The 15,206-nt window shown below is 37.8% G+C and overlaps 2 protein-coding genes across 4 annotated transcripts in view; both read left to right on the top strand.

Moving 5' to 3' along the window:
* Window positions 1–155: 155 nt before the first annotated feature.
* Window positions 156–6,163, top strand: ppp6c (protein phosphatase 6, catalytic subunit). Its single transcript, XM_084415454.1, has 7 exons — window positions 156–333; window positions 995–1,090; window positions 1,407–1,472; window positions 1,593–1,734; window positions 1,841–1,920; window positions 4,550–4,759; window positions 5,255–6,163. The coding sequence occupies exons 1-7, from the start codon at window positions 202–204 to the stop codon at window positions 5,501–5,503; spliced, it is 975 nt and encodes a 324-aa protein (XP_084271580.1). The 5' UTR covers window positions 156–201; the 3' UTR covers window positions 5,504–6,163.
* A 258-nt stretch (window positions 6,164–6,421) lies between these two features.
* The window catches only part of scai (suppressor of cancer cell invasion), a 32,831-nt gene continuing 24,046 nt past the window's right edge, over window positions 6,422–15,206 (top strand). For 2 of the 3 annotated variants that reach the window (XM_084415299.1, XM_084415297.1), the window contains exon 1: window positions 6,422–6,680. The gene's annotated coding sequence lies outside the window, so the exon portion shown is untranslated. Of the gene's footprint in view, window positions 6,681–7,144; window positions 7,209–15,206 lie in introns of all 3 variants that reach the window. The other variant, XM_084415298.1, reaches the window with a different exon arrangement.

Below are 15,206 nucleotides of genomic sequence, written 5' to 3'. Positions count from 1 at the left end.
TTATATATTATCCCATGGTACCCTTTTCTTTTTTTTATATAGTTTCTTTTTTTTTTTTTTTTTGTATTGTATGTATAATGTTTAATACTTGTATTTGTACAAAATGTATGTAGCTTGAATAAAAAAAAAGTGGCGCCGTGGTGCTCAGGGCCGTATCGAAGTACTGATTGGCTGATTCCATGTCAATCATTACCTCCCTCTATGACGTGGAAAGACTTCCTCTTCGCTTCTTCCATCGCATCGACTGTTGTTCTTAAAATGGCGCCTCTGGACCTGGATAAGTATGTTGAAATTGCGAGGCAGTGCAAATATCTTCCAGAGAACGACTTAAAGGTGACTATCATCTGTAATTTGTGCTTTTTCTAAGAATGTTAAATATATTAGTTGTTAGTATATTTATAAAGTCATGTAGATCGTGGTAAAGGCCGGTAAAATAGTGTGTTCAATGCAATGCAGTCGTTGCGAATGAATCTAACGTAATCAGTTAGCTTGTGTTCCGGGATTTACTTTCTACATATGATCAGAAATAACAGGTTATGCGGCCCGAAAAAGCAGTTAGTCATTATAAAGTTCTGTAACCGATTATTTCTTGTGAACACCTAGGGTGGCTAACTTATGTTGTTGCTATCAAGCGAACTAAATTGAAACGCCCATCTATCTCTTAGTTAATCTTATTTCATGAAATGTGGTCTTTATTAGCAGTTTTCATTCTTGCCTGAACCGTTCTCCACTCCATCATCTTAAAATAGAGTACTTGTACGTACAATTAGGCTTCTGAATTAATCGTCAATGCAGCAATGCGGTCCATAACAGTATCACCCAAGCCACTAATGTGCCATTTTGAAAAAATGCGACCTGAAAAGGCTCGGTTTTGACCTCCTTATGAATAAACGTGACCTTGGATGCAGTAATTTGCTGCTTCTGCTGTCATCATAAGTGATGCCATCCCTTTTCCAAGCTTGTTCAAATCTGCTGTCTTTTATTGCTTTGACAGAGATTGTGTGACTATGTATGTGACCTGCTTCTTGAAGAATCAAATGTACAGCCAGTATCCACTCCAGTCACTGTATGCGGGGACATTCATGGACAGGTGCGAGAATGCCCTATTAATGCATCTTTGTTGTTAGTTGCAGATCTTGTAATGATGTTCTTTTTTTGCCATAACAACATGCTGCATATTGGCATAAACCAGAGGTGCTCAATCCTGTTCCTGGAGATTACCTACCTGCAGAGTTCACATCCAATCTTGATAAAACACACCTGTCTGTAATTATCAAGTAATCCTGATGATCTTAATTGGCTGCTTCAGTTGTGTTTGTTCAGGTTTGGAGCTGAATTGTGCAGGAAGGTAGATTTCTGGAAACAGGATTGGGCAGCCCTGAACTAAACCTTTTCTTTGTCCCTAGTTTTATGACCTATGTGAACTCTTCAGAACTGGGGGCCAAGTACCAGACACAAACTACATTTTCATGGTATTGTATCTCTAAAGATGATGTGATGCATATTGTATTGCAGTTCATATTTGGTGACTCACTGGGATCTTTCTCCAAAGCATTTATTGAAGAGATAACGGTATGTTCTCTTTCCTCTAGGGAGACTTTGTTGACCGAGGATATTACAGCTTAGAAACATTCACATATTTGCTAGCACTTAAAGCAAAGTGGCCCGACCGCATCACACTGTTGCGTGGCAATCACGAGAGCAGGCAGATCACACAAGTGTATGGCTTTTATGGTGAGACTACAGAAATCAAATGCATGCCTATCATGTTGAACTTATTGTATTGAGATTTTGTTGTACATTCATTTTAGGTTTTCATTTCCTTTCTTTCTGTCTATAGATGAGTGCCAAACTAAATATGGAAATGCTAATGCCTGGCGATACTGCACTAAAGTATTTGACATGCTGACTGTTGCTGCCGTAAGTGTTGTCAAGATTTTACATATACAATTTCAGACTTTGTTAAAGGGTTATAACACAGTAATTCAGTCTTTAAAGGTTTATAAGTTATTGTTCAAAATCAGTTTCCCCATGGAGAAACTGAATGGATTTTTTGCTTAAGGATCCCAGTTGTTGCGCTTCATAGTCATTTAAAAATGTGTAAGCTTTAAATAACCCTTCGCTTATTTTACCAAAATTTCTTTTTAAATAAGCATCTCAAACAAACGAAAACAAAAAGTTACTCAAGACAATTTCTTTAAAATTACACCTTTCATTAATACAATCGACCACTTGCACTGGGCTTCGTGACACTTCCATTTTGAAATGGTACAACTCATTTATTTCCAGTCATGTATATTTTCAATGTGCTGTAGTCACCTAGTTGACTAAACCACCTGAAATGAGTGTCCGCAAGATTAAGAAATCTGAACATTTTCAGAGACAGGAGAAGAGATATTCTTATGATTACTGTGTAAAGAATTTTCCAAACTCAACGGAACATGAAGTTTTAATCCAACCCAGGCCGATCTTAGAAAGCAGAAGCTGTTAAACATGCGCGATTATTTCACTACAGGGTGTCAGTGCTCGTCTAATGCTGGGGCCACACCACAAGATATTCGGGCCGGTTTCTCCCCTTCCGACAATCCTAAGTGAAGTCCCGGTTATCTTGATGGTTCTACAGATTATCTTATCAGATTTTCCTGTGGTGTGAGGTGTGTTAAGACTAGGGACCGAACCTGCTCGGAAGAACATCGGAGCCGCCCTGATCGCGAATCTTGTTGACAACATGTTGAATATTTAGGATCAGAAATCCTGATGGTGTGCGGGGAACCCCGAGGACAAACACACATGTACTCTGTTGATTGTCAGGGGGAAAGAAACGATACCCAATCAGAAAGCGAGCTGACAGAAGACTGAAGCATAATAACTGCAGTCATGGCACAGCACAGAGTGAAATAGATATGTGCATCAGAGATGAAGGATCAGCTTGTCGATTTGTGGCAAAAGATCGAATGTTTATACAACGTGCCCTGTAAATCATACCACAATAGAGTTGACAATTTCTTCCTGTCTGTAGTCCGCCATGTTTATTCTGAAGTCTCAAGAGATTTTGCGAGATTTCCCGTTCACAGTCGGGACTGAAAATCTGTTTGTGTTTGGTGTTGTCTTCACATCACGGCAAACCACACACTATAGGAGCAACTGTTAAATCTAGGATTTTTTCTCCTCATGTTTGTGGTCTCTCACATTTTGAAAATCTTATAAGATTTTAAATATCTTTTGGTGTGGCCCCAGCATAAACTATTGACCGTGATGCTGAAGTGTGTGTGAGACCTGATGAATACAAATATTTGAATCACTATTTTGTGTCATTTCTCATCGGCAATCATTTTACTGTGTTATTTACGTTTATGCCCAAAATTCTTAATCAATGTAGTTCACTGTCATTCTCCTCTATGCTGTGTGTTACTGATTAAGATTAATTAAATATTTAACATAGTTAAATTTATTTATGGCACATACCGCTCGCTCATTTCAAATATTTTAAAAGACTGGATGGAATAAGCGCTCCAGCACACACAAGCAATTCTATCAGTCAAATTCATTTAAAGCTGTAAACTCCACAGGTATGAAATATGATTAGTAAGAGAAAACACTGTTAATGAGAAGACAAGCACTGGATTGCTGCATGCTAGTGGGATACATTTTTTATTATTAATTATTCAGAATACACAGTTGGAAAGAAAATATATTTATAGGAACATTTCAGCAGGTTCAAGATAATTCATATTAACACAGAAAACATGATTCATTGTTTTTTTTTTAATCAAATGACAGGCATAAACGTAGTAATAATAATGTATATAGGTGCGCTGAGCGCTGTTACGGGAAACCAGAGTTGTAATAAGTAAAATGCGGAAGTAGTTGTGCAAGTAGTCCCTTTTTTTCTTTCTTTTTTTTAAAAAAGTATTTCATATAAATTTTGTGTTATACATTTACACATTTTTAGAAACATTAAATTGCAAAGGGAACTACACATTCTTAATTACTTGTCACACCTATTTTACAAGTATATTTGTCTGTGTCCTTACATTTTTATACATTTCTCATTTCAAACAGCCTCTGAATACATTTGGGAAGTAAATTTATGTGCTTTATACATTATCTGTGAAATTTTTAAATAAACCAGATCACCAAATATAATATATGAATATAATTTGATCTTTTGTTGGTTGGTAATAGTAGAGTCAATTTACAAATATAGATCTCATGTGTAGCATATTAATTTGTGTCCCCATGCTTCCACAGTAATGAATGGTACTACAAGTGCATCATATAGCCTTATAAATTCTGATTTGGTTTATTTTTAGTTTGATATAATATTGCAATTGTTTTGACCATTTTACTCATGTCTATAATGTATAATAGTGTAGCTAGTACTCAAATTCAACAAAAAATGTTTACTTGAGATACGTTTACAATATATGTAATGCTTAAAAATAAAATAAAAACTCTTGGATTGAAAATGCTGTTTTGCACTTTATAACTGTTTAACATGTATTTTCCTTCAGCTGTACTTATTGTGATGTTTTGATTTCTCCCACAGTTGATAGATGAGCAAATCCTTTGTGTACATGGTGGCCTTTCACCTGACATCAAAACTTTGGACCAGATACGCACCATTGAACGCAATCAGGAAATCCCTCATAAGGGAGCATTTTGTGATCTTGTCTGGTCCGATCCAGAGGACGTGGACACCTGGGCTATCAGCCCAAGGGGTGCTGGCTGGCTGTTTGGTGCTAAGGTTACCAATGAGGTAAGAGCATTCTCTAAATACACTGTCTGTTTTTAGTTCTTTTAACACTCATCCCTGTGTGTATACAAAACACCAGCATGAGACATTTTTCTGCAATTACAGGGTGAAATATGCAAATTAGTATTTTAAGAAATTGCTCATTTGCGTGGCTCTCACTCACTCACTGTGAGTTATGAAATGGAGATGTAGTTGTTGGCGTTTCCATATACTTTACTAGTGCAGTGAAGTTTCACAAAAATATCTCATAGTGAAGCAAAAACTAGTAACTGTGTTCAGTTTGGTAGCCTCTGGATTTTCTTGGATCTGGATTTCTATGAAATATGCTGCGAGCTAAATATTAATTTGACAGTTAAATTAGCGGTTAACTAAAATATCATTTTAATTAAATGATTTGGCTGTTTCAAATATCTGACATGCTAGTAAAAGAAGAAAAAAATGTTCAGTAAATTTACCTGTGTGTGCAGAACCTGAATTGTTTTTCTCTTTCCATTCAAGTTTGTTCACATCAACAACTTGAAGCTGATTTGCCGTGCACATCAGTTGGTTCATGAGGGCTACAAATTCATGTTTGACGAGAAGCTGGTAACCGTCTGGTCGGCCCCAAACTACTGCTACCGCTGTGGTAACATAGCCTCCATCATGGTCTTCAAAGACGTGAACACACGGGAGCCCAAGTTGTTCCGGGCCGTTCCTGACTCGGAAAGGGTCATACCACCGCGAACGACAACACCCTACTTCCTCTGAGGTTTTCATTGTCGCCTGGGTCCAGACCTGTCCTTTTCATTGCTCTGTCAAGCACTCTTTTATTGTCTTTAATTTCTGTTGCATTTTTTTTTTAAACAAATATTTTTGTAAAGATTGAAGTGCTCTCCAAAAATAACAACAGTAAACTATGGTCAGGATTATGAACCCTGTTGACTGTTGAAGTTGGTCATTATTTGGTCAGTATATTCTTCTTAATGTGAGCGTGTGACCGTAATTAAGTGGACATCCTCATTCTATTCTCAAAGCCACTCTTACAGGGCTTTAAATATAGACCTAACAGCCATTGACCATTTAATGACAAAAGTTTATGGTGTAACAACTCACCTGGTCAGAACAAAATGTTTTGTTTTGTTTTTTAAGAGGACAGATTGGAAAGTCACTGAAACAACTGTGCTGAACAAGTCTGCTCCTAATTTCTCCAAGACAAAGACACTGTTCTTTTTCGTAGCTTTCAAGTGTAGAAAAAGGTTGAGGCGATGACCAGACAACAGGACAAATAAGGTTGTGATTATTTTGTACATTTAATATAATTGCTTTGATTTAATCATCTTTTTCTCAGATTTGTTGTATTTTATTGTAGAAAACAGCTGCCCATTTGCCAATTAAATATTGAAAATAAACCCCTTTATTGTTAAGTTACATTTCTGGTGTGGTCTGCTAATCAATGGAAGCATGAAAATGTCTTGCATACAAGACCAATTGAAAAGCACTTTTGTACGACACCGTTGGGCGGCACACGTCCCTTTTAAATCAAACGGGCAGTACCATAGAGGCCAGTGTCTTGTAAGCCCCGCCTCTATGTGTAAGTAGTAGCCTGATTGACAACACAGCCAACCAATGGAATGTATTGGACGTCACTAACAGACCGGTGGGGAATTGACAAGCATGTTACTTTGAGCGGGTTGCCACAACATAGTCAATGAAGATTCAACTGGCCAGACTGAACCGTCGACTGCAGTAGATGCCGAATGGCAGATACTCCCTGCTCTTCCCTGGGAGGGTGATTTGAATGAGCTGGATGTAAACGACGGTGCGCCACCGCACTGGATGTCTAGATTTGTGTCGGGGCGAGATTCACTGGCGCGCGCTACCTGGAGACGCCGCTCTTGAGGAGCCGAAACGGAAGATAGCTGATCTAAACTACATCAGTGCTCAGGTTTGCTCTCAAATCAATGACTTTTTGACAGATATTGCTCGGCGGTTTATGCGTTAGGTAAAAGACAAACACGGCTGAAGTTAACACGTCTTGGAGGACTACGATAGTCAAGCGCCAGTCACTTAACGTTAGACACAATCACTAAAATATGAATTTTATGCCGTAGCTTTTCGTCAAAGTCCAGTATATTTATAGAAAAGCTATGCGTATATCATCCCCATACATGTGTGTTCATATATATATTAAAAACCACCAATAACAGCACGTCAACTCCATTCAGTCATCAGCGCAACATAATTTAGGTTGCCAGGAAACCGCAGTCACAGCATCTGCTAAAGCCACAGTTTTGTCAACTCTGATGGTCATTTTGAGGACAAAAACGCCGCTGCTCCTCGAGCGTTCACAAATCATGTTAACACAGCTCTGCCATTACACGATCCAACATACAGTTTCGTCTTTGACAGAGTCACACAGAGTTGTCGTGTATTACCGCATTCCGATCTAAGAGAGACAGCCGTCGCGCGAGAGGTAAGTCATTATAGATTAGACAGGCTTTGTCCTCTTGAGTAAATGCATTTAGATATGCTTGATGGTGTGAAGTGTCACAGCAATGACCGTTGTTGTTCTTCACACTGGTAATTGATGTAAAACAACAGTGATCAGTCAGTCAGTCCGCGTTCCTGGTCAATGAACTGTTACGCAGAGATGCACGCTGCCAAACGCTTCACGTTTAGTTGTGGTTCTCACCCTTTGTCTATTGTTCCGTTTAGACCACCCAGATATTCAAGTTGGGAGTGATATTGTGAATGGAACACGAGCCAATAAGCATCTCTGTATTATTATTGAATGAACACGGTTGAAAAACCATTGGCTGTCGCAAGAATTACAGTATGTGCAGCCCGGGTTCATTCTGTCCTGCAACAGCACGGGTTTGATTTTTGCAGAGCGCTCGCTGTCTGCTCAGTTTATTGTTCACGTTCAGGCTGCATCGGCCGTGCGTGCATAATATGACTGTACGAGCAAGCGCGAATTGTGTATTATTGCATCGAGCTTATTAGGGCTGTGTCATAAATATGCATTGAACTTTAAACGAGGTCCTATGATAATTATGCGAGAATAAGTGACCATTTGACTGGAACCGATCCAGTCCATTTATGTCTGTATAAAAAGGCAGATTTGTTGCAGACAAGCATGTTTTCTTAGCATCAGCTCTATCACACATCATCTGTGAAAGAGCCGCCAGGTTGCTTAGCTGAAATGACGTCATACAGACTGGCTTGTTATGGAAGAATGAGCTCGTGGACGAGAATTCTTCTTCTGTTACTATAGGTACTAGTATGCGAGTATTTTACTATTTAGTTATGGACAATTGTGGGTGTAGTTTACCTTAAAAGGATCATTTCGTTTCAAATCCATTATAAACCCAATTTGTTTTTTTGGTCCGCCTTTAGTCACCATGAAATCAATGAGCAATTCTTATTTTTAATGGAATTTTGCAGTATTTATTATTTATCTCTGCACACCATTACTATTATTATTATTATTAAATTCATGTACACTCATAATCTTGATTAAAAATAACTTCCCCTCCTTCTTGTGGTGATATCTCTTCTTTTCTGTCATGATGTGTGTTTAGGAGTGAGAGGGCAAGCCAACCTGTCAATCACATGAGATCACAGCAATAGCAAACTACAACCATCCAATGATCCAATAAATTCCCTATGGGGTATGGACAAGGTCCACCCTACTTTTTTTTTTTTTTTTTGTCCTAGAAGCCGTTTCACTTAGATATACATCACAATAGGGTTGAAAAGACAATTGAAACTTCCGTTTCATGTCGACTTAAACAGTTAATATCAACACGGCTGTGTTTCAAGTACCACAGGTCATGCTGATATTCAACAGCAGAATTGTGAGCGTGATATTTCTTAAAATCTGTGTGGAATCAAAATTGACCCATTTATTTGTTAGTGCACATTACTAGCCTTGTGGTGAACCACATGTCTACCAACCACCAGTCTGCTGCCCAATTTGTGTGTTTTTTTTCTTTTCTTAGTGAAGATAGATCCAAAACCTTAAGCTTTCTGTGTCACAAAACAATGCACATGATAAAAGCTGATCTGGAACAGCATATGTGAGTGGAAAGGAGCGGAATGATTTTCCCTCCCATGCTCAAAATGTTCCGTGGGTTTCCATTTCCCGCTCTCCTCACACAAGTAGTGAGAGAAACCCGGCTCTGAGTGATCATGGCGTTCTAGAGGAAACACCAATTTGGTCAGCAAATCAAATTTGTGTACTGGATATTACTGTTGCATAGCTTAGAAATAACTTTCAAGATTACAAGCTATTTCATAATTAGGCTATAGCTCCCTGTTTGTGAGTTATATATGCGCCTGTCCTATTTTCCTCTACTTCTTACCTCATTCCTTTGTGGATCTGAATACCATTAGAGAGTCTTGGGCTCTTTAGCCACCATGTCCACCATGCGTTCATCATTCATTTTCACTCCTGACGTTTCACAGTGACGGTATCCCATTAACATGAGCATTCATGTAGGCTTTAGCGCAGAGGGTAGATGCATTAGTCAGCATATGTGTTTGCGTGGCCTCTTTAACTTAGTGAGTGATTGCAGTTTTAATTTCATTTTCACTTGTAGTATTGTTTGTTTTTAATCGGACTTTCTATCCATGTAGGCTAGTCTTTTAATAGTTGATAAATCATGTAGAAAGTAGACCTACTATAACATGATAAAAGTAATTTTCAGTACTTCTTATAAAATGTATTCGGTGATGCAGTGACTGCAAAAAGTGATAATGAGATATTATTGATTTAGCATTGATTTTTTTAGTTCCACGTGTTGGCTTCATACAGGTCATACATACACACACTGCCTCATCCTGCAGTTCTTTTGCTGCAGATGCATAGCTCATGCATTTTTATGGAAGGAGAGGATATGTGGGTCAAGCTCACATCTTTGTGCAGAAGCCTTTTACCACTTCTGGCTTTAGAGAAAGAGCATGCATGCGTTTTCTTCATGAGACAAGGAGATCACTCTTATTCATGCCTCCTTTCAACATGCTCTTATCATCAGTTCTCTAAAGCCCATCTTCCATTCATTCCTAGACTGCATCCATAGGGTCTTGGTGGACAGGTCGTTTGTTTCAGCATTAGATCACACATCTTCTGGTCTGAGACTAATGGCTGATTCCACCCTGTAGCTCTGTCTATATATGTACGTCCTGGTCATTTCAATTACCAGTTGTTACGACCAGAAAATAGAAATCTTTCAAGATGTGTGTCAATATTGATCTGCGTATTGATCAGTTATTTTAATATACTTGCTTATTCTCAGTAGGTGCCAGTTGCTGTTTGCATGTTGTTATATGAATGACCAAGATGAAGGTATAAAAACCCAATTTAGCTTTTAAAATACGTTTGTTAAATGGATATTTGGATTTGTGGGTCAAGATTGTCATAATGAACCCCAGAGAGATCCTCTGATAATACTAATTGTAATTAATCAATAGAATGCTTTATTTAGACTGGACAAAATTGTATCTGATTATTAGATTTTTTTTTTAATACTGACCTGAACATTCAAGTATCTCCTCCTAATGATGTTACTTAACACCATTCTAAAATTCTAAATCTTTTAATATGCTCACCAAGGCTGCATTTATTTGGTCAGATACACAGTAAATCAGTAATATTGTGAAATATTAGTACAATTTAATAACCGTCTTCTATTTTAATATTTATTTGAAATGTAATATATTCTTTTGATGGCAAACTTAATTTTTCAGCAGCCATTACTCCAGTCTTCAGTGATTCTTTAGAAATCATTATAATATGCTTATTTGCTTCTCAAGAAACATTTATTATGGCTGTACGATGTGTCGTATTAGCATTGATGATATCACGATGTGTGGATCCGCAATAGTCACATCGCAGGATGTGCGATGTTGATCGCTTCCGGTTTGTAACGCATGATGTGATTTGCGGATTAATTGCGAAGTTTAACCAGAGTGAAAGTTTATCATTCGCATGTGTTTTAAGTCCTGTCAGTTTAAACCATAGACAGTAAAAAAAGATGGACGACGCCCCTTCACTCTCTTTCATTGGTTAAAAGTGAAGCCGCCAAAGTCCTAATAGCGCTGACATCTTGCGCAGATTTGGGACTTGCCTCTGTGCAGTAGTGAACGCGAGACCCGAGGCTGCGCAGTGGTGAGCAGAGAGTAAAGCCGCGATATCAAGGTCCCACCCTCACTCCCGCAGAAACGGTTAGTACAAAGTGTACTGTGTGAAATAAACAGTTACGAAAATCCCCCAAAAGAGACGATTTGGCTTCACTTTTCAGCCCTTGTGCGGCACGCTTGGTGCATGCACACAGAGCCACGCAAGACAGTATGTGGTCACAGAATTCAGTTCTCATTCTTTTGAGCTTGAACTGACGCTTGCTCGCAAAATTAAGTCAAAATGCCTGTCTCAGCGAGTATCCTCGTAAACAAAGTCGGTTATCATGATTATATTGGGTCCGTGGATTCGTCTTAAAGTGACAGCAGCCTAAAATACCTGCAGCTTTTTGTCACTAATCAAACAACAAAAGAGAAAGATAAAAACACTTTTGTAGCTTTAATAAAGATAAATATTATTAATTAACTGTATTAATTTAACCTATACAGGGAAGATGCAGTGTTATTTTACATTTGATTATTCAATGTCTGTACCTGAATACAGTTAGATTTACCTGAAAAACATAAAGCACTGTTTAGTTCATTTGTATCTTTGTTCTGTTGTATTTATCTATGCTTGTAATTTGTTTATTATTTTGATAGATGCACTCTCAGATGCACTCTCCTACAAAATCACCCCAATCATACTAAAATAATTAATTCTTTCCCAATAGAGCTATTCAAATCATCTGATGAAATTGTTTTCATATTGCAATATATGCGTTTTTTCCAATATCGTGCAGCCCTATTATCAATGTTGAAAACTGTTGCGCTGCTTATTATTTGAGCGGAAATTCTTTGATAAATAAAAAGTTTGAAAGAACAGCTTTTATTTGAAATGTAAATTTAATGTGCCCTTGTTGAATAAGAGTATTTATTTCTTTAAAAAAATTAAAATAGATACTGACCCCAAACTGTACGGTAGTGTTTGATTTTTTTTTTTCCTATTTCTTTATAAAGAAACGTATCACACAGTCATTTCCAGTCATTACAGATTGAGATAAATGCAATTCATTTAATAGCATAGCATTGTAAGAATCACACCAATAGATAGCCTAATAACAAGAGAGCCATATCATAAATTAGTTTTAAAGGAATAGACGAGAACTTGTTTATACATTTTAATATGAAACCAGAATAAAAGTGTAATACTGTATTTTCTTGTTTTCCTCCTGCCACATGACAACTGTAGTATCTCTCATGCTGAAAAAGAGGATGAATTGAATCGAGAATCGCTGCAGACTTGAATGAATGGCAGCCTCTTGTTAAACAGTGTGTATGACAGACAGCTTTTCCATTGAACAAATTTCTGTTTGGTTTGCAGAGCTATAGCTGCAAATAACCACTATGAAATGCTAAATGTGCTTCCTTTAATACAAGCATGTTCAAATGTTAGACATGACGTAATTCACATATGGGGCGAATAATGCAGGGAAGAGACAAGATAACATCTGTGTGCACATTTGAAATTTGAGCATTCTGAGCATTTTGGGCAAGTTATTTGAGCTAATAAAGTAAAATGTTAGCAATATATGAAAAAAATGCCTACAAAAAAACATTGTTTTGTCAGAATGCATCACTGGTTTTGAATGAACATGGTGCTTTTTAGGGCCAGATGGTGTAGTTACAGCAGTAACCAGCTAAACCTTGACTTCTTGGGTAGAGTCAGCCCCATTTGTACACTAAACTAAATTCAGCATCTTAACATGAATGCCTTACAAATTTGAACTACCTTTTCTATTGCAGTGTTATTCTTACATTTTTCTAATAGAGTATGCACAACCTTATACAAATGAGGTGTTGCTGCTGTGATAATATTTCAATTATCAGTTGTTTTAATTGTGACATTCTTTCTTTTGGGGAAATATCCCCCAAATATTCGCTGAATTTGTTGACAGCACTTGAAAGGTGGGCAGAAACAGTCCATAAGTAGACCATGGTGAGCCATCTGGAGGCTGAGCAGGGGTGATGGACATGTCCAGGTCTTTTCCATTCAGGCCACCATAGACTGACAGCTGAATGTTTGCCTTACTACCCACTGGGCCTGACCACATGCACACACGCAGACACACAAGCTGACATTGTACACAGTTTCAGGCAATAAATTATGTTTTTCCCTGCAGTGGCTTCCAATGTCAGCATAATACATCATACATTAGTTGCTCTTATTGGTAAAAACAGACCTTCAACATACCAATTTTCCATTTATTCTCACAGATGTGATGGAGTTAGAGCTTTCCATGCATATAGACATAATGCTTTATTCAAAAACATCAGTGAATTTGAATTGGTGACTACATTGAGTCAAGGCAATTTGAGTATCTTAACAGTTATAAATGGACCTCATCTGAGCTTAGTCATTTCACAAAGCTCACTTAAAATTCATGCTTTACATGTGTATTATGGATTTTTATTAACGTTCATTCTCTTGTGTGGACCTCTCCCCCACTCTGGTCCGATTTAACATCTGATCTGAGCAGTAAGCACTGCACATTCAGCCTTTGGCGTGGATTTGTCACACTCCCTCTTTCTTACTTTCCTCAGTGCCATTGACGTCCCTTGCTCTCCCCCCCCCCCAATCCACCCCTCAGACGCACATACACACACACAACGCCTCTCAGTGTAGCCGAAAGAGGTGCACATGTCCTCCCTATGACACATCTATACCACACGATTTTATCTCCTGTCACCACAGAGGTGAAATGTGTGGTGTTGTTTGTTTAACACCATCTAGTCTCACACAGGCTAAGCCATTTTCACTAACATATTTAGTGTTAGCTCACCCAAAAATGAAAATTCTGTCATCATTTACCCATCCTCAAGTTGTTATAAACCTGTATGGCTTGTAGATATTTTGAAGAATGTTGGGAGCCAAACAGTTGATATGGGCCCCATTGATTCCATGGTATTTTTTCCATACTATGGAAGACATTAAGACAATGAGGCCCATCAACTGTTTGGTTACCCATATTATTCAAAATGTCTTATTTTGTGTTCGGCAGAAGAAAGAAATTCATACAGGTTTGTAACAACTTGAGGGTGGGTAAATGATGACAGAATTTGAATTTTTGGGTGAACTATCCCTTTAATAAAATGAAATGTGTTTTTTTTTTAGCATTTATTCAGCATAGGGAATTATTATTTTTCTCACTGTTTTATGTGAAAACATGCAGATTAATTGGCCCTCGGTTAAGAGCCGACCTTTTTCCAACTGCACAGAGTAGACTGTGCTGTCTTTATAGGCCATTAAAGCTTTGAGCTTGTTTCTGAAAAGGAAAGGCCATTGAGATATCCCATTATTCAGCCAGAAAGATCAGTGGGTGATGGCATATGTAGCAGGCATTTGGCATGACCTAAACCTCTGCTGTCCTTTAGTGGTTTATTTATTTATCGTGGTAAGTAAATTAAATGAATGATTAAAAGTAGCATGAAAAAAAAAAAAAAAAAAGACCTTACTTCCTATACGTTCCTGGGCCCGGTTTCCCAAAACATTCTTATCGCTAAGTAGTTCTTAACCTTTTCCTTAACCTCTCTCTTAACGTTATGGCACGATTCCCGACACGTTCGTACGCTAAGTATATCTTCTGTAAGTCACACTTTCGTAAGGTTGGTCTGGACCACTCTTAGCTTTACCTTATCACTGTTACAGGTCTATACGAATATAATTCTGAAGTTTTAATGCACCCAGACAGTATTAAATTAGGCTAATTCAAGTGTTTTCATGCAAAGAATAAAATTGTCATTACACTGATTGTTGTTAGATTTTTATTATATTATTATACAATATTATTAATTTAATTAAAAAGTGCTTTTAAAGGCCAGTGAAATAGGCTACTGTCAGTTAAGTCCTATTCGGACGCTAATATTGTTTCTCATGGGCTTGTATGGTATTTTAAACATTTATAGGGGTAAGTCGGTGATTTTAGTGCGGTCCGAATCCATAATATCAGTGTTTTTCTCACCCAACCTGCGTAAAAATCCCTGGCCAAATTAGTACCTACTGTTTTTTGACAAACAGGTCGTGTGGTAATTTAATGGCGCTGACATGTTTCTTTAAATATGTCAGTGCAAGTTACTTTGAGTTAAGACAGTTCAAACATTTAGTCTGGGACTAAAGACTTAAGCCCTGTCTGTGAAACCGGTTGCTGCAGCACGTCTTTTCACCCTCTGCCTGAAACACTCTGTTTTAGTTCCTGTCTCTTTAAAGCCCGCCTTTCTGAAAATGTCCTGTATACTCTCATGATTGGTGAGACCAGTCAACTGGTCAATCGCTTAAAGCGTGTCAAAACTTTAA

This window comes from Rutilus rutilus (genome assembly GCF_951802725.1).
Source record: "Rutilus rutilus genome assembly, chromosome: 7".
Taxonomy (NCBI): Eukaryota; Metazoa; Chordata; class Actinopteri; order Cypriniformes; family Leuciscidae; genus Rutilus; species Rutilus rutilus.
The sequence above is the reverse complement of the archived record's forward strand: the minus strand, read 5'-3'. Positions and strand labels throughout refer to the sequence as shown.

Excerpts from the sequence above, each read along its gene's own strand:
- ppp6c (XM_084415454.1), top strand. The coding sequence starts at position 202 with ATGACGTGGAAAGACTTCCTCTTCGCTTCTTCCATCGCATCGACTGTT. Across the intron at positions 1,091-1,406 it reads GCGGGGACATTCATGGACAG|TTTTATGACCTATGTGAACT; the intron begins GTGCGAGAATGC and ends CTTTGTCCCTAG. Across the intron at positions 1,473-1,592 it reads ACACAAACTACATTTTCATG|GGAGACTTTGTTGACCGAGG; the intron begins GTATTGTATCTC and ends TCTTTCCTCTAG.